Source organism: Mesitornis unicolor, unplaced genomic scaffold, assembly GCF_000695765.1.
Source record: "Mesitornis unicolor isolate BGI_N332 unplaced genomic scaffold, ASM69576v1 scaffold30690, whole genome shotgun sequence".
NCBI lineage: Eukaryota > Metazoa > Chordata > Aves > Mesitornithiformes > Mesitornithidae > Mesitornis > Mesitornis unicolor.
This window is the reverse complement of record NW_010156780.1, coordinates 7,345-28,974: the sequence shown is the minus strand read 5'-3', so window position 1 is coordinate 28,974 and position 21,630 is coordinate 7,345. Positions and strand designations below refer to the sequence as shown.

At 36.5% G+C, this 21,630-nt stretch overlaps 1 protein-coding gene across 1 annotated transcript; it reads right to left on the bottom strand.

Annotated features, from left to right (window-relative positions):
• Positions 1-733: 733 nt before the first annotated feature.
• On the bottom strand, positions 734-20,875 carry CERK (ceramide kinase; the record flags this gene model as incomplete). The annotated part of the gene is made up of 9 exons (XM_010194417.1): positions 734-804; positions 1,747-1,852; positions 2,822-2,974; positions 4,753-4,827; positions 12,372-12,529; positions 16,219-16,282; positions 16,803-16,928; positions 18,940-19,062; positions 20,762-20,875. Coding segments are annotated over 9 exons (990 nt in total), but the record flags the coding sequence as incomplete, so codon positions are not given.
• Between the last annotated feature and the right edge of the window lie 755 nt (positions 20,876-21,630).

The following is a 21,630-nucleotide window of genomic DNA, read 5'->3' as shown; positions in this document are numbered from 1 at the left end:
TCCAATCCCTAACGTTCTGTGATCCTGTGAATAAAAGCAGAAGCAGAGATAAGCACCCACAGGAAGGCTGCCTGCTGTTTTAAGAGGGTTTATCCAAGACTATGAACTGAGACCAGAGGTGAAACTTGGCCAACTGAATCTGCATCTCTTACTCCAGCAAGGCCACAACTGTGTCAGTATCAGTGCTTCCCACTAGCATGTAGTAGTCACATATAAAGAGATACAACTATAAGGATTGGAAAGGGGGTAGCGGGAAAAGAGAATAAAAATAGCATACTGGGAGAAAGAAGAGAATAAAAAAAAATCTCATTTATCATATATACTGAGTATTGGTAGGGTATTGTACAGAAATACTTAAGTCCATTAGATGAGTTATAAGTTGTCCAAGTTCACTGCCTCATACTTATTTAATAAACAGCTTTACATAGGGTGAATTTTGTGCTAATGAACACAATTTTTTAATACTGGTCTACTCTAAAAATTATCCTAATTATCTACTACCTTCTACACTACCTCACAGTATATCAGTTAGGTCTTTCTCACAAAAAAAAACCCACAGACACTTTATATATTTTTCACATATTTACATGTATTTTCCTTAAACCTAAAGAAACAATGAATTATCTAGTAACTCACAATGTTTAAAAAAAACCCAACACACACTTAAACTGATACATTCTGAAAATAATAATTTGTATAATACTACACCATCTTACTTTCTATTACAAATTACCTTCATGTTTTAATCCACGTTCCTTGTGGTGTTCTGCCAGCTGTTGCTCACTTTTCTTGCAAATATAACATCTGAAAGCAAAAATACCACTCAGCTCCTGAAAACAAAACTATCCTTCAGTTCAACTTTTTTGTTATACCAAATCACTGCAAGACCTTCCTCCACCGCACAATGCAGCATGGCACTGACAACCCTGACGTGGCATGGATCACAACAGCCCTGCAGGCAGTACAGGCACTTAAGTTCAGTGCTGAAGGTTACTCGATGTCAGAAATAACAGTACCACAGAGCCATAAGATCACATTTGTTGGAAGTCATCTCTGATGTGGTCCAATCCTCTGCTCAAAGCAGGTCTTACAGGATCAGGATGTTCAATGTCTTGTTCAATCAAGTTCCAAATATCTGCAAGGGTAGTCCACAAGACCTCTGGGCAACCCATTCCAGTATTTCACTGCTGTAACAGTGGAAGACATTGACATACTGCAGCCAGTCCATCTCAATTGCTGAGTGCAGGGGAAGAATCACTTCTCTTGACCTGTTGGCTTCTCTTTTGCTTAGAAAGCCCAATATACAGTTGGGCCTTCCTTGCTGCAAGGACACACTGCTGACTCAGGTACAGCCATTGTCCACCAGGATCCTGCAGTTCTTTTTGACACAGCTGCCCTCCGCCCAGTCAGTACTGTTGCATGGGAGAAGCTATGAGGCATCCAAACTTCTCATTTATTAACAGTAACACAGCACAGTACCCTTAGCACCTTGAAACCGAGTACTGTGCTGTTATACTTTGTTTCATTTAAAACTGGGGCAGGGGGGACACCAGCTAAAATTTTTATTATGCTTTTGTTTACTGACCTGATAAAATGAGGTGTTCTCTTTAATGAGCCAAACTTTTTTAAAAGCTTACCTCTTTCAGAGTAAGTGTTTTGAGTTAAAAACATTTCTGTGATTTCTATATATGGACAGGCCTTTTCAAATAGTTCATGTCAAATATCTAGAGATAAACATTAGCCTACCCTGTTCTGCAGCTATCTTTATCTCGTGGAGATCCCAGTGCGTGCTTTGCTGGTTGAAAAGAAATTGTTCCTTCATAGTACTGATGAGAAAGAAAAGTCTTGACGCCTACATAAAAAAGGTATCAAGCAGCATCAAGTCATTATAAATCCACATTGCGAACATCTCTGCATATGTCCCTTAATTGTTCCCCTCTTTCCTTCTCCAATGACTGCAAAACAACAGTTGCTCTCCCCAAGCTCACAGCTCTTTGTGCTATGAAGTTTTAGACTGTAAAGGACATGGAAATAATACCCCCAACTTTTAAACATTTGGCAAGAGTGTCCTTACTTTGCTTGATATCTTTAAGAGCCAAGTAAAAACTTAGCTGTACAGCTGAATCTTGACATTAGACTACACTACTTAAATTTTTGTATCTTCTTTGCGTAACAGAAAACAAATCAATGGAAGCAAAAAATACCTTCCAGTAGCATAGGATTTGTCTAAATATTAGCTAAGTAGGCTAAACCACTCAGCTTTCTCTCTAATCAGTGCTGGAAGCATAAAATTAGCTGAATGTCCATGACAGGAGTGTCTCTCTCTCTAACTGATAGGAAAGAAAGTTAAAAAGTGATTAGCACAGGAAAGATATTATCTTTTAGGCAGCTATCAGTAGGTGACATTTAGTAACATTTCTGTTAACACAGAACAGCACTAGCAATTTCATTAATAAAAAAGCTTCTCAAACAAATTTGAATTAGGGTTGCTTCCAACATAATTTATAACAGTTCAAAATAAAATTTTACTTCTTTATAAAGCTCATAAAATACTTAAAATATTAACTATAATTTAATTTATTAACTGTGCTATATAGTCACATTCATCACAACTTTAGTGAGCACACTGCTAATGTTATCCCCCAGGTTACAGAGCTTTATATGTGATCCAATGTATTTGGTACCTCAAAAAGTTTAAAAATGAGGTTCAGTCTGCCTCTTATGTTTAAAAGCTTCAGAGAAGCTTGGGTTGGAAAAAGCACTTCAACTGCTCCATTATGTTCACATGCTGACAAAAGAATGTAATAATTATGCAAGTTACCTGAGTACTCGTATCTCATCGGACCCATCCACCGCTTCTTTTCACTATCTTTTAATATATCTCCATAAAAACCGTAACCCAGCAACGATACAGAGTACTTCAAAAGCATGTTGTTATGATGTACAGCACAGACATCCAGAGGCTGACAGTCACCTATGAAGATTAGAAGTGCAAGGTTCTATTACGGTTTATTTTGTATGCAGCTGCAAACATGGTACCTCATGGTAGAGAATTTAACGTTACAGATTTTTTAAAAAATATATATGTTGTATTTATGTCGTAACATTTATGTCATATATTCACATAGATGTCTCTTATACATGCAACAAGGGAAAAATAATTTTTAATACTAATTTCATTTAATATTTAAAAAATATTAAGCACTAAATGAGAAGAACAGTCAGTATGCTAAAAATATATAATGAGGAATTTACACTGATTTACCATGTGGCAGTAGGATGGGATGTTATAGAAGGGATCAACGCAGGATCTGTACATCTATTGAATACTACTTAATCCTTTATTATGTCACGCTATCATAGCACAATTCAAGCTGGAAGGGGCCTCAGGAAGTTTCTTATCAAACCTCCCACTCAAAGTAGGCTCAGCTATGAGGTCAGATGAGGTTACTCAGGGCTTATCCAGTCAAGTCCTGAAAAACCCTAGGAAGAGGGAGAGTACACCACCCCTCTCTGATGTAAGCTCCTCATCATGTAAGCTTTGGAGTGGTGGTGGGTTTTGCAGGGTTTAGAGTAGACATGGTGTTTCTTCGCTTGTTTGACTTTGTTTGGTTTGGGCTCTTCTCTTGTTTCTTCTGTTTCAATTTATGCCCAGTCTCTTATCCTTTCACCACTGACTGCTGTGAAGAACTCTTTACGTGAATGAGATACGCTCTTAAAAAAAAAATCTAAGTACACATGTGCATATGCACATTTAATAATCCAGCTAAAATACTATGGTATACTAAGTCCCTCTCTTGCTTTAATCCTTGTCCAATGGCCTAAACTCTACATACGCTGAACAGATTTAACCATAGATTAGTAACAGAGAAGCATATGTGTAAAGCTTTGCAACATCAGCTCCTAAAACTACAAATGTTAAGCACTCAGTAACAAGTGACTGTCTCTTCAAAATTGTATCTTTTACACTCATGCAACATTATTATAACTGAAGATGATCTTGCATAATTTTTCAAATTCATTATTAAGAACTGGGTGAGTATGATTCTTCAATATGTGGCAGATAGGATGGACACGACAAATCCCAATGCACTGACTATGCCAAGCTGTCTCCCTCAGCCCGTGTGCAGTTCAGAGAGTCCATTACTAAAGGACTTCGAGAAGTGGCAATGTCAGTTTCCCTACTGATGACAACATATCAAAAAGCATTTATTGAAGAGCAGGTGTTTGCCTCCCTCCTTACTCCATAAATGTATGGCTTAGAGATGGCAAAAATAGGGAATTATCAGCTAATTCCAGTCAAGCAGAAGCCACACTTCTAACTTGGCATGGAAGCACTGAAATGCACGGGACAATTGAGCAACCAGTACAAGATATTACCCTTCAAATGTACGTGCACTTGTCACAGCTTTCTCTAAGACAGAAATACAGTCCAACAACTTACACTGCTTTTTGTATTTTACTGCTATTTTCAAAAGCGTGCCAGAAAGCATGAAAACTTATGCACCAGATACAAAATTTCAAAACATCATGAACCCTTGAAAACAACAAAAGACAGCAGAGAAAACAATTAACTTTTAACCTTCTGAATTTCAAATCAGACACTTAAATCCCAGACAAAAACTTAGTATTTCAACTCAGCTATTATGTTAACATGATATTTTACAAACATATAGAAAGAACTAAATGGAATTACTATTTTTGGTTATGTTAATAATTTTTATAACAAAAGGGTGCACTGTGACAACCCACCTACAATAATATGGAGAGCTGATGTTACTGGATCAGAAATGCCAACAGTTGAATAGCATATGCAATCTGTTGATCCTGAAAAATAAAAAAGATATTAGCTATCAATTCATATCTTTTCAAAACAAAGTATTACTGGCATGATCCTCCAAATAAAAGTATTATGTTCCCCTGGCTTGTCCCTTTCTATTTTATGGAACAAAATAAGTATATAAATATTATGATTAAATTGTAACTTCTTTTTTGCCTCCTCAATGAGTAGAAATTGTTTCTCTCCATACAAAGTGCAAAGACTTTCACTACAGGATAAATAAATACATAACAGTAAGTGAAGGGAAACAGGTTAATTCACAGGAAAAAAAATTCAGGATTACATTACAGCTTTTACATCAACTAAGGACAGAAGAGAAGGAAGTCATATGCTGATTCTCCTTTGCTTAAGATGTCTTACTAATTGAGATCTCATGAAAAGAAGTTGATCAGACTCCTGGGTTTTGGGGGGAGTGATCTAAAGTAAAGACTGTCAACATCCTCTCCTCCAGCAGTATCTTAAACCAGAAACTCCTGCTTAGTTCTATCATTTGAAAAGTAGTAAATACTTAGTTTATATATAGGGGAACAAAGTGAATAGAGATGTGCCTTTACAGAGTTGAGCAAAATACCTCTAAGAAGAAAGGGGGAAAGCTTTAGGTTTCACCTATATTCTGTCATTGTTACCAATTCCCTTCAGACCACTCTTCCTTCAGTATGTCCACTGAGTATTTTGGGTGCTGTTTAGAGAGAGGCAATTCTCTCTGATTGTAAAATACAATCCACAAGCCTAATGTAGAGTTCTGAATCGTACTCTGCAGCAATAACTTGAAAGTCAGAGCCAAACATACCAAAACATTTTTATTGCAGGATCTAACTTTAAATTTCTCTCGTAATTTCTACCATTCCTTCCCTGAAATTGAATTCCTTTAAAGTCAAGGCTGGATATCTGAAAACAAAAACTTCCTTTGCCTACATATATATTCTCAGATTTGCTACTGATACACTAGATGTAGAGCAGCTCAGGTAGAGGACTTAATTTCTGAGGCCTAATCAAATTGAAATAGAAAACTGAAAATGGAGGAGTGAGCAACCAGGATCTAAAATCCACTTTTGGTTCTTTCTCACTTCAAAAACAGTCAGGGCATATACAGTTACCAGAAAAAGTAAAGAAAATCCTTTCCACTGCAACTCACTTCTGAGGAAATGGACACCACTTCCCCTGCTAGTGAAGGACCTGAGAAGCTTCTACCAAGTAAATGCTAAGCAGAAGCCTACCACAGTGAAGAAGCAGCAGCTCCAAGAGCCAGTTAAAGAGAATATAAACACAACAGAACCGCAGAACAAAAGAAACAGCGTGACTAAAGAGACCTCTCTCTACAAGTGGTGCAAGTGTACCATTAGAAGTATATGAAGTATATTCCATTACATAGGAAACAGGACTCCAGTTTCTCTCATTAGCATAACAGACAAGGTACACATGATATTATCACACTGCATTTGAAGTTTCATAGCAGCAAGTATTACATAGAGTTCAGATTCTTAAAGCTATGCTTTACTGTCAGTTTTTTCAGTTTTGCTTTGCCTCCTATACTCATGAATTTCAGTTCAGCACAAAATTCTCACTACTTCTGCAAAGAAAAAGACAAAAACCAGCCAGCCACTAAAAATACCCACTAAAAGATCTGACCTGAACTTTTACTGCTGAATGTACAGGCCTAATGTTTCATCCAGCCTCTCTCATTTCTTCATTATCTGTCTGCATTCTCCTGCTAGAATTACCTTAGTCACATTTGTCTTCATGTAAACAGAGCTTCCAAGTAATCTTACGCTATGGGTGGGAGAAGAAGAGGGGAATTTATGCAAGCTATATTTTTAACACCAGAGACTTAGCTCCCTATACCCTTCTGTAGTCAATTAAAAGCTGATTTATCTGTTGGGCAGATTTATAGAGCTTATTCTCATTTCTATTTGTTAACTGGCAAGGGAGGGCTAAAATTACATTTGAAGTCTGAAATTAATTCTGAAATTCTAAAATGGGAGGCTGGGGAAGACACCAACAGTGTATAGCAACTGTCAAATCATCCCTTGTTCTCAACCATGCCAGTTGGTTTTTTCCCCCCTCTCTCAAAGCCAGTAGTATGGAGCAACAAAACTGTTACCATTCCTTACATACATCCCAAGAGAAAACAACTGGTCACAGAAATGTTCATGACAACTAAGGATTTGAATCTCTTTGAACACTTCCTAACCAAACAGGAATTCTAGACCATGCAGGTCTTGAACAGATTTGGAATCTACTGCTGCTGAAACAGCACTCTGAGTAGATGCACATGCAACTCCCACCACATAGCTGCTATATAGACAAGTTCTTCTATGTTCTTTCCATCCCCAAATTTAAACACTAAATTTTTAAATAAATAAATTTAATTATGTAAAAATTATCAAAGAAATCCCTCCTTTTAATTAATCACTAGGAGAAATGATCAAGATATGTATTTAAAATATTAACGAGTACATACTCCCCCATAAAACACTTTTGCTAAAGCAAGATAAAAGAAACCAAAGAGATGGAGTGCACTACATAGAATACAGTACAGCTAAATCACCAGACTTCCCCTCTACATGCCAATATTGCTGGATATTTTTGAGTAAACACGTCATGCAGAGAGGTGCTCAGATACCATCTCACAAGCTTTGAATTGGTCATAGAGCCACCAAAGCAATGAGCTTCCATACTGGTTGTATGGAAGAGTGTCTGCCACGGATTCTGTGGACCAACAAAAAAGCCAGAACAAAACAAAATATCCAAGTGCTAGAATTAATAATCTGAAAAATGATTAGACTAACTTACAACTAAGTTTTCTTAAACTAGAACACACACATGCTGTGGGCTGTAAATGTTCATTTCCGTACTTTTATTGATAGAAAACTAAACAAATTCCAAAGAACTGGAAGTATTAAATTAAGCAGATGACAGAAGCAACAGTCAGCTAGATGTCAAACCTATAGAAAAGAGTGAATTTAATAAAGAAATACTCATAGTGCTCACAAGCATTTCTCCATGCGAGATACCCTTGACAGGGGCAGGTGCTCCTACAGCACACACAGAATCCTCAGAGCATGAACCAGATGGTGACTTTTCTGGGCAGTGATTTTCAAATGACAAGGATCTGACACATTCAAAAGTAAGGGTAGAAGCTTAAAAGTAACAGTAGAAGCTACTGTTACAGAGAGGGATGAACAGCCTGGGCTGTTCCCAAAGTCATATATACCTTCCTTTTGGTATCCAGAAACCAAGAAATCGAGTTTAACATCTGCAGAATGGTAGAAGCTTAAAACAGAAGAGTTCAGAAGAACTTTGGTCTGGGTTTATTTTGGTAGATAATAACTTCAGAAGTTCAGTAGCATAGTACTACAAAAACAGATTAATACAATAATGGCAAATTTAAGAGATGAAATTAACATCCCAGAGAAAAGCAATCTTGATTTAGTTGTCTTCATAGCAGTCCCACCATATTAAATGCTGTATTTGGCTCTAAGACTGTCATTTCCAGAAGTATAACAGATTCAAAACAGTGAAAGAAGAACACAAAACGTTACTTCAGATATCAAACTGGATGTGCTGAACCTTGAAATGAGATGCTAACTAAGCTGCAAAGATCATTAAATATTACAAACGTTGTAACAGAGACGGCTGTGGACACATCCCTCGGAGTAATATTAAAAAATAATTACATAGCTTTTTATGCTATGCTTTAACACATTTTCAAAGACAAATTTTACAGCCTAGATGACAGTAGTGTAAGAGTCCAGTCACACTTCATGATTTTACTTGCACTTGGTTAAGTTTGAGAATGAACCCTCCACCATTTTTATATACTACCTTCACATAAGAAGCTTGTGCTGTCTTTAGCTTTTTTAACTTCTACAGCTACACATCAACATGCTGATTATAATCATGCTGCATGCTTCAATCCTAGACATTACAGAGCTCATACCTTGACCATAACAGAAGTGAGATGGACCTGGATACACGAGAAGCCTAAATCACAATAGCAATTAACACATTACTCCATCCTTCCTAGTGCTTGGAAGACTTTTCCCTTGTTCTCAGGGTAGGCTGGCAGACTTAGTTTTTGGAAGAATTAATGCATTAATATTATGCCACACCACAGAATGAAGTAGGATTTTTTTTCTAGCTGCTGAGATCATAAGAGTACTTAACCTAACCCATTCTCTCTTTTACTGAAGAGCCCTCCTGCTCTATGCCAGGTTTACTATGAACAACAAATTATTTTGGCTTACTCCAGAGGGTATAATTTTAATAATATAATATGTGGATGAAATCTCAGTGCCACATTTCATAAGAGAGATGATTCTGTGTTTTTAAGTTCTATGCAGGCATACTACCACTCTGAATGCAGTGAGAAACCATGGCTGAATACGCTTTTAAGGCTTGACGGCACTAGGAGGACGCAATAAACAAAAATAAGTTTTCATAGGTGCACTGACTTGTAGTTACCACATTACAGTGCAAAACTCTGTCAGGTTACTCCAACCTCTAAGTACTCTTAACAGCAAATCTGTTTACAACAGCCACCAGCCAATTTACACTGGCAGATTTGAAGGTGGCTGTAACTAAGAGAAATTCAGAAGTTAAAACTGCCATTTGAGCAGAAGCCTTTATTCATATCAATAAAAAACCCAAGTCATTTCATAAAAATGTATAATGAAGCAGAAGAATGGTATTTTTTAACTAGAAGACACACTAAGGTAAAAGACTGTCTGGAAACAGACACATCTGTTCAAAAAAATGGGGCCAAGCAGGGATTTGCTCCAGAAAGTTAGAATCATGATTTACAAGTACCATCCAAAACAAAAAAAGAGCTCATACAATGGAATTCTGCCTATGAAATAAAGCTAATTACTCAAAAGCAGTCACATAGATGAGTGTTTTAGCATTAGACCTTTTGTTTGCAGTTTCAAACCTTTTTACAATTAAATTGACAGTTTCTGAGCAAAGATTGTCTGCTGAATTATTAGTTTGAATGCAGACACTGTTTAATCACAACATGTCATGTTTCCATTAGCACAGCCTGACATTATGAAGTAAATGATAAAAAAAGGCAGAAACATTGATTCAGTGTCACCTTACCCCTTAACTGTCTTCATGTATCAGAATACACTCAAAGCTTTAGAACTTAATTTCTAAACTATAGGTAATGATTCTTTTCAAAATCTATTGATGAGTACTTAGGATTTTAAGAAAAAGGTTGGTTATAAAGAACTAAAAAGATCATAATGGATTAAGTTCTCCTAGATGCATTGTTTATATTTCATTATTCCTTTTGACTTGCTGTATTTTAGGACTGTCAGTTTAGTTTTGTTTTTTTTTTAAAAAAAGTCTTTTTAAGGATCTCACATATTTTGGAACAGACTTCCTGCGCTGCTCTGGGAACCAGAGGTTCTGTTGAGGTCGACACATGGTCAGAGCTCCCTCACATCAAAGAAAGATGAACAGAGAACAGCTTCACCAAAGGCTGGGAAAGAACCTCTTGCTGCCTTCCTGACCACCCTGGAATGCATGGGCTTGGCCATTTCATACGCAGTTTAAGGTCCCTGTGATGGCTTAGATGTGTTAAGAAAGGGGTAAGATTTGTTCAGAGATTTTACTCCCTTTTTCAGTGAAGAAGGGCTTTCCCATATTTTCAGTAATGGATCATTTTAAATATTGTACAACACACAACCAAATCGAGATGTACATTCTCCTCTGTACTTCCAAAAACTTAACAGAACTTCACAGCTAGCTTCCTTATACAACAATGTAAATAATTTTTGAGGGATTTAAATAACGATTTGGAGAAAATATTTGAATCATAGCACTGATTACAAGGCTGTTCCTCACATTAGTTCAAGTAAAAGAGCATGCAGTATAGATTCAAATAGCAAACAGCTACAATGGACAAAACACAACAAAAAACCAAGTATAGAGAAGTGACTTGATACATGTTAGCAATATTAAAATATCAGTGAAGATCATACGTTTTGGTTACAATCGGAAAAAATGCATTAAGAAATAATTTAAAAAGCAAGATTTTCAATTTTAACATGCTTATAGTCAACAAAGAAGCAGCTCTTAATATTTTCTTAAATTATGTCTTCCGACAATCACTACCCATGATCAGTAGGCAAAAATCTTCTGAAACCATCCATGCAAGCAAAAGCCTTTAGTTCAAGAAAGTTGCCCAAATAAGGGAAATAAAGAGTGCAGAAATAGAATTTGAAATGCTCTAAAGTTTATTATACAAACTGATTTTAATTCAAAACTTTAACAAAATCAGAATATACTTAAATGCAGTAATTCTGTTACATAAAACCCTTAATGTGCTAGCTAACAAGGAACATGAAAAACTGTAAGAGAATATTTACATTGCAGCTTTTAGATACCTAACCCTTATTGTACTGCAAGCAGAAAGGGTTAAGCTTCTTCTGAGCAACTATTCAGACCATTTGGATTGGGACACATTTTTCACAAACATACATGGAGTACAGAATTAGTCATCTAAAGTCTGAGGGTACAAATATACTATTTTACTTGGTGCATTATGTATTTTTATAACCTGTGCTAAGTTTTCTCATAAAGTCTGCATTTTAGTTCTAGTTAGAAGCTCATAATGTTTACTTCATATCCCACTTCTTTAACTCAAATCTCAAGTATCTGACAGGAATAAGAGAACAGCATAGAGAAGACTCTGAACTGTCCATTTGCCTCTCCACAGAGTCCTCAAAACTGCAGATGCTATTAAAGAGTTGCAACACTGAATCCAGTCCCGGAAGAGAGTCAGCTTGTGTGTCCACTTTTGAAGGAATCTTGGGGATTAACTGGGTAGGGTGAGGTAACACCCAGGACACTAGATTTAACAGTAAGATTAATCCGAAGAGTGCCTATGGTCAATAAAAAGTAAGTTTATCATCAAAGACCTGGATTCTTAGAATGAGTTCTCTCAAATACCTCTCCATGACAGCAGTCAGAGTTGCCTGAAAAAGTGGCTGTGATTGAGAACAGTGAAGGTATAGGGACAGATGTCCTAAAAGGGGACAGAAATTGCAATCTGGTCTGGAGCCCAAGGTCTGATTCTCAGCTGTAGTTCCCTTATGCTTTCTATGACACCAACTGGAGAGAGAAATTTTTGCATTTGTTTGGAGTTTGTCAGATCACTGGGAAGCTCTCATGACAATTCTAGCTAAACATATGGAGCATTTGGAAATGGAAAAATATTTATCAGGTAGATCTGCAAATTTCACTAATTTTGTTCAGATGGGCAAAGGTATTACTGTCAAAAACTTATCTTGTAATAACACACAGTAAGCCACAAAAAAGTAATTAAATTCTAAAGTTATTTCTTTTACAAAGTACCTTTCCCAAATTTGCATGTGATCAATAGTTATACTAGGATACAAACAGCTTTAGCTAAATGTCTTTATGGAATATCATTGCTCTTATCTTATACTTAGGCTTAACTTACACTTGTTAAATTCAAGACATTATGAATAAGAAGAAATTTCAATAATAAACGAATAAAGTAAACTGAAAGTTAACCCTTTCTTTATTATGCCAATCCTTATACTGCACTGGACTAATGGTGCTTTGGGATTATTTTGATCTATGCCAGAGTCCTTCTGCATTCTTCCAATGAGACCATTCATCACTTCACTGAACATGCCGTCCCCACCAACACAAACAACACTGCCAGGAAACACAAATTAGAATGCACACTAACAGTCAATAAACAACACGGCAAGTGTTCTACTTAGTGCATGCACTGGGCACACCAAAAATAGTTGTTGTATTTTCCTCCTCCGCTTTTACAGAATATAGTAGCACACAATAAAAAAAAAATAAAAAAAATCAAGCTACACAACTGCAAATGCACCTTGACATGTCTGTAAAGTTAGAAAAAAAATATTGGAATGCAACCTAAAAAACCCCACTTCTTTATCCACTATTGCTGTGTGCAGACATACAAGGATCAGTGGAAATTGACTATACAAGGAAAACAATGAACAGGACTGTACACACAGCTTTCTAAGTAACAGAGTAGAAATAGGGTACCTCTACTAAAAAAGGAAAAGGAAGTTAATACATGTGGCTTCAGGCAGAAATATATTTTATGCTATTAATATAATAGGGATATAAATTATATAAAAGTCAAAACCCAAAAAAGTCTGTGCTTGCATGCTCTTTTGAACATGCTGAGAGCCCATCAAACAGACAGAAGTCATGTATATCTACATAAACATTCATAATGAAACACAGAGTTCTAAGTGTTATCAGATGCAAAACTTTGTTTTGCAAACTTAATTCAAGCCAGAGCCGGTGCAACAGCTACACCGATCCTCAACATGTTAAAGCTGAGCAGAGTCCACAGCCAAGCAAATACTAGAAAGTAAAGTACTGTTACAGCAGTATAAACTTCATGCACAATAACCAAATGCATACCTTAAGCTCTAAAAGCATGGGCATTCTTCAACTGAAAAACTAATTCAAATACACATTAAAGGAACACGTGACAAATCCAAAGTTATGCACGCAGTACCCAGCATACATGTTTAGCAACATTTACTGTTATCTATAGCAATAATTTCCAACACAAACTAATACTTACTCTTCCACATAGTCAGCAATAGATATTGCAGAACAAACACTTATTTCACAGGACGAGTTAGTTTATTTAATTTTTAAGTACTGATGATTTAATTTTATATATTATTGTATTTTCAGCTTAGCAGGAGAGCTTGAAAATCCCAGTCATTTTTTCATTAATGGAAAGGACAGTCTTAAAAATATACACTAACTTTAAGTCAAGACCTAAGAAACTGGGAGAGAAGGGAGAAAAGGATGTCTGATTTTCATTTTATAATTAATTTCTCTTCTCATAGCTTAACTACATTATTCTTCAACTTTAGCCTGTCTCATCTTTCTCTGTAGACTCTAAGAAAGTGGACAAAAATTTCCCCATTAGCTCAAGGTCGATGTTGTCGCAGTAGTGGTCTGTTTTTAACAAATACTACACCTAGGCTCAGAGATGACAGCGATATGAACGTAAGGGTAAATATTGACAGATAAAAAAGTTCACATACACAATATCAGTATGACCAAATTGACTGCAAACATCAGATGACCGATATGTGAGTCACGTATATGAAAGCCCATAGCTAAGAACTCTTGTACGAGAGATCTCAGAGTGATTCCTACATATTGGGTTTATTTTTCTAATGGACTAGTATTTTCCTTTTTAGGCAGGTAACAGTAAACTACATATGCTAAAGGACTTCAGAAGAAGAAAGTACACAAGATAAATGAGTTTTGAAAGAACTATGGTCCCTTCTAATCTCAACCATTCTGTGAACTAATTTAGGAACTAGGAAAATCCCAACCTGAAGCAGTTTTACAAAGAACTGTGCAGCAGCCATATGGATAAAGTAGTATACTGATTCATAGATCAGACTTATTCTGAACATGGTCATTATCGGAACATTGTAACAATGAATATTTTCATTTAACTGAATTAATATTTTTTAATATTTTAAGCTTCTCTTTAAAGAAAGAATTTTCTTCTCTTAAGAAATCGTTATAAGGGGAAATGGGAAGAACAAACAGGAAACATACACAGAGGTTTAAATAAGCTGTCTGAAATAAATATACTTGGAAAGCAGTGAAGTGGTTATCATAAAGAATCCTGTATCTAATTCCAAAACTACAGGCATGGCTTTGTCAAATAGGGAATCTGAGATTAAATGAAGAAGCTTATCACTGAATGAAGGAAAAGCCACTTATCAGAACCAACCTAAGAGGACAGGTGAACAACAATTAGATGTAGGAGTTCAAAGAACCTTTTCCTGTATGTGAGAATAGTCAATCAAACTTGAAGAAACACATGCTTTTATGAAGTTCAACCATTTAAAAAAATCTTCCATATAACCACATGATCTGTTGTTTTAAAAGTGGCGTTAATGCAAGAACTCCTTCCTAATATCACTGTTAACAACAGGAACAGACTTGTATGTGAGGGACAAAAATCAGGCTTGGAAAGACACAAGCTAACTGCCATTAAGGCCCAATCCTGAGATTCTAAAAAAGATGCAGTTCTCTGGCCAACTGTTTAGTTCAGTCATGTTAGAGAGGGAAAACCAAAATAGTCCAAAACCCAAACAAAAAAAAAAATGTACCATAAGAAACGGTTTGAACCTGCCAAAAAGACTTCAGGTAGCACTCCAATCGATCACTGCCACTTGTTTTAAAAATCAATTTGCTTGAAGTAGACATGGGCTGACTTGTTTCCCTTTTCTACTCCGCACTGGAATTTCACCAACTACCAGTATTATCTAATTCAAATCACTTAAAATGAAAAGGAAAAATTTTAAATTTAAGGTTTTTCTAGGATCTCAGTTTCTCATCCTTGCACTTCTGCAAAATTAAGAAAAATCCCAGTATATTTAAAACTGCTTATTTAAAGTCAATTCATTCTAAAGCAGGTGAAGTCTAGGAACTCAGCTTCTGAATGTAGTTTCTTACTACCACAATTTGTCAACATCCTGTCCTCACTCAATTTAGACAACACATATAGATCTACTCCCCTAGCAAAAGTACTCTGAAAAGACAGTGTTTTATTTTTGTAACAGTTTTGGGAAAGTTTAACTGTCAACAAGCACAAGATAATATTTTAAAATATTGTCATTATGAGAGTTTATCTACATATGTTCTGCATATATTTTCAAGATTTTCCAGTCATGAAACTTGTTTCATGTCACGAACCGGAAACTGGAATGACTAGCTTATTTATTAAAATATTCTGCTTTTACAGCACATTTAATAATGGAATGCAATTTCACCACTCAGGTCTTCCTTTAAAACAGTAATTTCACAACAGAACAAGTAAAAACAAAGTCAAATGATGTTGCCATTATTTGAACAGCAAGAGGAACTATCTGAAATGTTTCTAAATAGTTCATGGTTTTTATACACAGGCTGAACGCTACTGATGCAGTGTTCTGTACTCATGTATGTCAAGGTCACCTATACCACAGAACACTTCAAGGTAGCTTTTGAGCTATTACAGAATACTCAACTTTTGGATGAGCAGAATTAATCTTACATTCATCTTTTGAACACAAACCTCATGCAAACATTGTTATACTACACTTGGGTATGTTGTGTGTTAAACAGTTTTACTGAAACAGTTTAGTTTTCCTTTGATACTCCTAAATGTAGATCTTCTATAAAAAGAAGTATGCCCCAGAACTTTCAGCTGTTGCAATAAATGTATCAGGAATGAAGGCTAGTATTTTAAATTAGAGACAAGGACAGACAGATTATGGAATATATCAGAAAAACAAAAAAACCCCAAAAAAACCCAAACAGGTGAAGTTACTTACCCATCATATTTATTAATATTTACTTCAAATAAATTGTCCTTAGCATGGTTAGCATGTTCAGTTACTATGAAGAAATAAACACATTAAAAATTACTATTATAAAACGGTATATAATATACAACTATAAAAATGCTATTATTAATTTATTAATATCTATGATTCTATTACCAATGTGACCATAAAACAGCCTGGCCATTAATTGCATTCAAAAAATTTTATGTCAAGGAAAGAACTGAGAGACATGCACTGCACTATATACAGAAAAATATTACACTAAAAACAGTGCAGATGAACAATTTGTTTTAATAGTAAAACTGAAAAAGAGAATAAAGATAATATCTCATAAACAAAGAGCTCAAATAGCTCAGAAATACCAGAAGTTGTAGTTTGGTAAGCAGAAAATTGATACAAGGTCATCATTTATTTGGCTACCTATGCTTTAAGTAGAAAACATTTCCTCTCTACCACTTAGTTTCATTTCCTTAGTAAGAAAAGTTAAGCAACAAAGAGAACTTAAGCTACTCAGAGATGTTTTAAAGGGTTCACATTGTGCTTATTAAGAAATTAAAACATTCATCACTCACTAACAACATCAGTGGAGATAGAAGCCAGACTGAAGAGTGGAGCAACTTTCTGTTCATAAATCCTTTTCCCCTGTCGTTTTCCTCCATATGGATTAATATACACAAGCAAATGCTTTGGTCTTGACTCTGCAGTAAGGGAAAATATTATAGTACACTGCTTTCGTACACAAAACAAAAATTCAACAAGCTATACAAAAACAAATCGGTAGACATCAAAGTGAACAGAGCATACAAGCCCTTTATAACTCTTTATCAACTCTTATAACTAACTCTTCATCAAAGAGCTATAAAATCCTGCTTCATTTATCCTCTTTATTATACTGAGGATACCAACAAATTGCTAATAAGACAGCAACTGAAATTCAGAATTATTTCATCTGACTTCACATCTCACATTTTTATGCGTATTATTCTTGCAATACCTTCCCACTAATGACGTTAGTAACACAGGCATACGAGACAAAAGACAAATCAAGGGCAGCACTAGGAAAGGCACTCTTGAGTGAAGCATACACAGAATTACGTTCACATTAATTTATTTGAACAATGTTCTTGCTTTGGTAAGGTAGTTAAAATGCATTTCCTTTCAGTATTAAGGACACAATAAAAATACTTCACAAAATTATATCTTGAACAGCAAGTGTCTGCCTTACAGTAACCCCTTCCCTCCAGAAAATATCTTTGATATCAAGTGATCTCAAGTTTGTTCAAATAGTTATGGATTGGTGGTGGCAATGAAAACAATTATTGCACCTCTGTACTCACAGATACACAAACCCATAACACTTGCTGCACCTAGAGAACCCTCCTTTTTGCACAAAACAAAGACCTGTTATAGCATTTGCACTTCCTTAGATGGCATTCTAAAGTATTGTTTTAAAAGGAAAGAGTATACAGAGCACATTTGCATAACAAATCCAACCAAGCTAGACTGTTTGAATGGCTTAAAGCTGTCACACACCCAAAGCACCATTCACCCTCTCTAAGAGCCTGTTACCTCCTCTGAAATAGTTTGCTCCCAGCAGAACAAACACTTGCACTCAGAGGTGACTGCCTAGGCCACACCTCTCACAACTGCACTGAATGGGTGCACAAACTTCATGATTAAAAATATTTTATTAGAAGCCAGATACCTCATGTAATGTATACAAAACAAAAACGTTAGTAAGATGCATGCTTCCAATGCCTATTTAGAAGAACATTTTTTGTTGAATAACCATTTTTATTCTGTGAGCCTTAACCATTTGCTTGAGTCACAGTGCAGGTATACTTTTATCCAATCCCTTCTCCAGCTGGGTGTCTCAGATGGACCTCAGAACTACCCTGTAGGTAGCTTATTTCCAGTCCTGCCTCCAGCCCCATCTCCTGCTGCTCATATCTGCCTCTCTGGATGGACCCGACTACTTTGTCTCAACTGGGCTGTAAAGGGGTCCTGCTGCTTTCCCCAGCCCTGCTCTGCCCACCCTGCTCATATTCAGTGGGACTGCACCCTGGCTGGAGAGGGCACTGCTTGTGCTATGGCCTCCCTCGACCTCCCTTCACTCATTAGGTTGCTCTGGCCCCATGGACCCCTGACATCTATCAAGGTATCTCTTTCAGGAATCACTCCTGCAAAACTACTTTTAGTCTTCCAAGAAGTAGATGTCCAAGAGTCCCAGAAATGATTAATGGGAACTCTTAGTACATAAGGCACATTGTTGATGAGAGAGGCTGGAAAGGTAAGACAGAGACACAAAAAGCCACCCATAAATCTTAAAATTGCTACAATTGTCCTCAGATCTTCAGAGAACCTCAAATCTCTGAGCTTACATCTGCCCCTTACTTTCTCCAAAGTTACAGTCATTTAAAGCCTTTGCTAAGTTTCTAACATGTCCCTATTTTGTGAAAATAATTTACATCCGGGAAAAATTCTAAGCACCTACAGTCCTGACTGATCAGAGTAAAACACCCAGTAAAACTTAGTGAATATACAAGAAGCAAAGAAGCTAAGTAGAACAGGAAATGGCAATTCTCAGCTCCCTCAACTTTTACGCACAAGCTGCTCTTAAGAGTTCAAAAAAGCAAGTATATCAAAATAATACTGACACACAAGCCTGTAAAGCGATGCTGCAAATGTTAGTAGTTTAGTCAAACTTACTGTCCATTTCAAGTAATTCTTTCAGCGCCTGTATCCACTGATTGCACAAGTGCTCATCAACACACCAGAATGTCACATCGCTGCACCGCCAGCGGTGATTTCGCGCTTTCTTCACATAATACACTATTTAAATGGGAAAAAAAAAGGGCACAATGAGACAGTTCAGAGAAATGGCAAATGCACTGCAGAGAGATCTCAAAAATATCTACCTTTGGCAGTAAGTGGTAATTAACCCCCATGACATTTACACATTTCTGCAAATGACAGAAGCATTCAGAGTGCGAACAGGACATTTGTAAAAAGTCAAAATGAAAACACAAATGAAATCAATTGGTGTAGGTCATTACCTTACAGCAGATACCCAAACATAAAACTTTAAACCACATATCATCCATTTTCCGTAATCTGATTATAGACATACCTGTACAAAAGTTCACTTAGCTTACATATAATTTTATCCTTATTGAAACCTGCAGTGTCTGCATAATCTGAAATGCCATAAGCTTAAGAAGATAAGCCAAACCCTCACTTCACCTCCCATGTAACCAACAGGATGAAATTAATTTCATAAAGTTAAAGTCAGAGAAAAAAAGATGTATATATTTTTTGTGCATTAAGAACTAGGCTGGTGAGACAAGAAGCATCAGACCTTTCAATTTACAGTACCATCAGTCACTATAACTGAAAGACTAAATGTGAGGAAAGTACTCCACAATGTAAAACTTCGGCATGGGGGCAACCACATTTGCCCAGCTTTGCAGCACAGAAGTCACCTCTCTTTCCCCAAACCAATCAGAATTTTTTTTTCCTGGAACTTTGTTTTAAGAATGCAGTCAATAATACAAAGAACCTTCACATGCACACATTCTGATGGTTAGGGATAATTTTTTAAAAATCCAAATATTTAGAACTCATTTTTCCAGGCTTTCTCTGGATTTTTTTAATCAAGTAGTAGAAAGCAAGTGTCCTGCTGCAGAGTCATTCAGCAGCAGACATGCAAGACGTTAGTTAGAATCACAGAATCATAGTCTGTATTGGGTTGGAAGGGACCTCTGAAGATCATCCAGCCCAACCCCCTTGCAGGAAGCAGGGACAATGTTACCAGATCAGGTTGCTCAGAGCCCCATCAAGCCTGACCTTGAATATCTCCAGGGGTTGGGCCTCCACCACCTCTCTGGGCAATCTGTTCCAGTGATCTACCACCCTCATATTGAAAAGCTTTTTCCTACTATTCTACCTAAATCTACCCTTTTCTAGTTTAAAACCATTACCCCTCATCCTATTTGTACATACCCATGCCAGCTTTCTTATAGGCACCCTTCAGGTACTGGAAGGTCGCTATAAGGTCCCCCCACAGCCTTCTCTTCTCCAGGCTGAAGAACTCCAACTCTCTCAGCCTATCTCCATAGGAGAGGTACTCCAGCCCTTTGATCATCTTTGTGGAACTTCCTCTGGATCCACTCCAGCACTTCAATGTCCTTCTTGTGTTGAGGACTCCCAAGCTGGACACTGTACTCCAAGTGAGGTCTCACCAGAGCAGAGTAGTTATCATTAAATAACCAAACACAGTATGTGTTCTTAAAGGAAGGGTTTTGTTTTCCAAAATAAAGATCTTTAAATGTAAATGGGTGGATTTTTTTTGGGCGGCGGGGGAGGGGAGCATGTTTTGGTTTTGGTTGGAGCTTTTTTTGGCTGGGGCGGTTGTTTTTCTAAAACTCATCACTTCTGTTTAAAAAAATTCTGAAGATTCCCTTTGAGTCTGCCCTAATGAGCTTCCAACAAAGCAATTAGCATAAGCCCCCTGAGACTGTATCTGCCTTACCTGTGAAAGCATGTGGCTTTGCCATTTTTTGCCATTTGCCAATATTACGCTGTTTCTTGCTAAGTTCAGTTTCTTCTACAGCAATGATCTCCGAGGTTGGTACAAAACAGTTTTCTGCATGAACACAAGATCTTAGACATTAACATTTAAAACAGCATCAGAATTATTATTTCTACACATAATATGATACTTAAAACAGAGTAGCTGCCTAATAAGCACAACCAAGAGCGTAAGTAGAAATTTGCTGAATATTTTCAATTTTTGCAAGAAGCCAAAATCCAGCAACATTGATTTCAGAGTAATGAAATTGCCCCTTCAATGACTCCTAGTCCTGATATTTGACAGTGAATAGCACAAGCTATTTCAAAGAATCTACAACTAAATCTAGTGCAGAGAGACTACAGAGGCTATTTGTTATTCTCAAGTAAGCAGTTGGCTTATGAAAGAAGGGCATTCATAGGAATTCTTAAGACTTTAAATCCCACTAAGCTTTTAAACTTTAGGATCTCCTAAGAAGCAAATTCTAGATGTTATGGTTATATACTATTAAATATATTTCCCTTGGATCAACTTCAGAACTATTGCTTTTCAAAATTAAAAGGCCTCTTGGTCTTGAACTGGGAAAGAATTTCCTCCACCCTCACTCTCTTTTCTCTTACAGTCCCTCAACACCTTCTCAGTCTTCTTAACTCCTGTCAAATTGAGTATTTTGTCTCAGTTTCATTACCAATTTCAAAATTTCTCTGCTTATGCCTTATCTCAGAAAATGTGGGACTGAAAATGTATGGTTTGTATTTATGTACAAGCAAGTGCTCTGCTTATATACAAACACATAAAACATTTAATTGCATAATATTATGTTATTATAC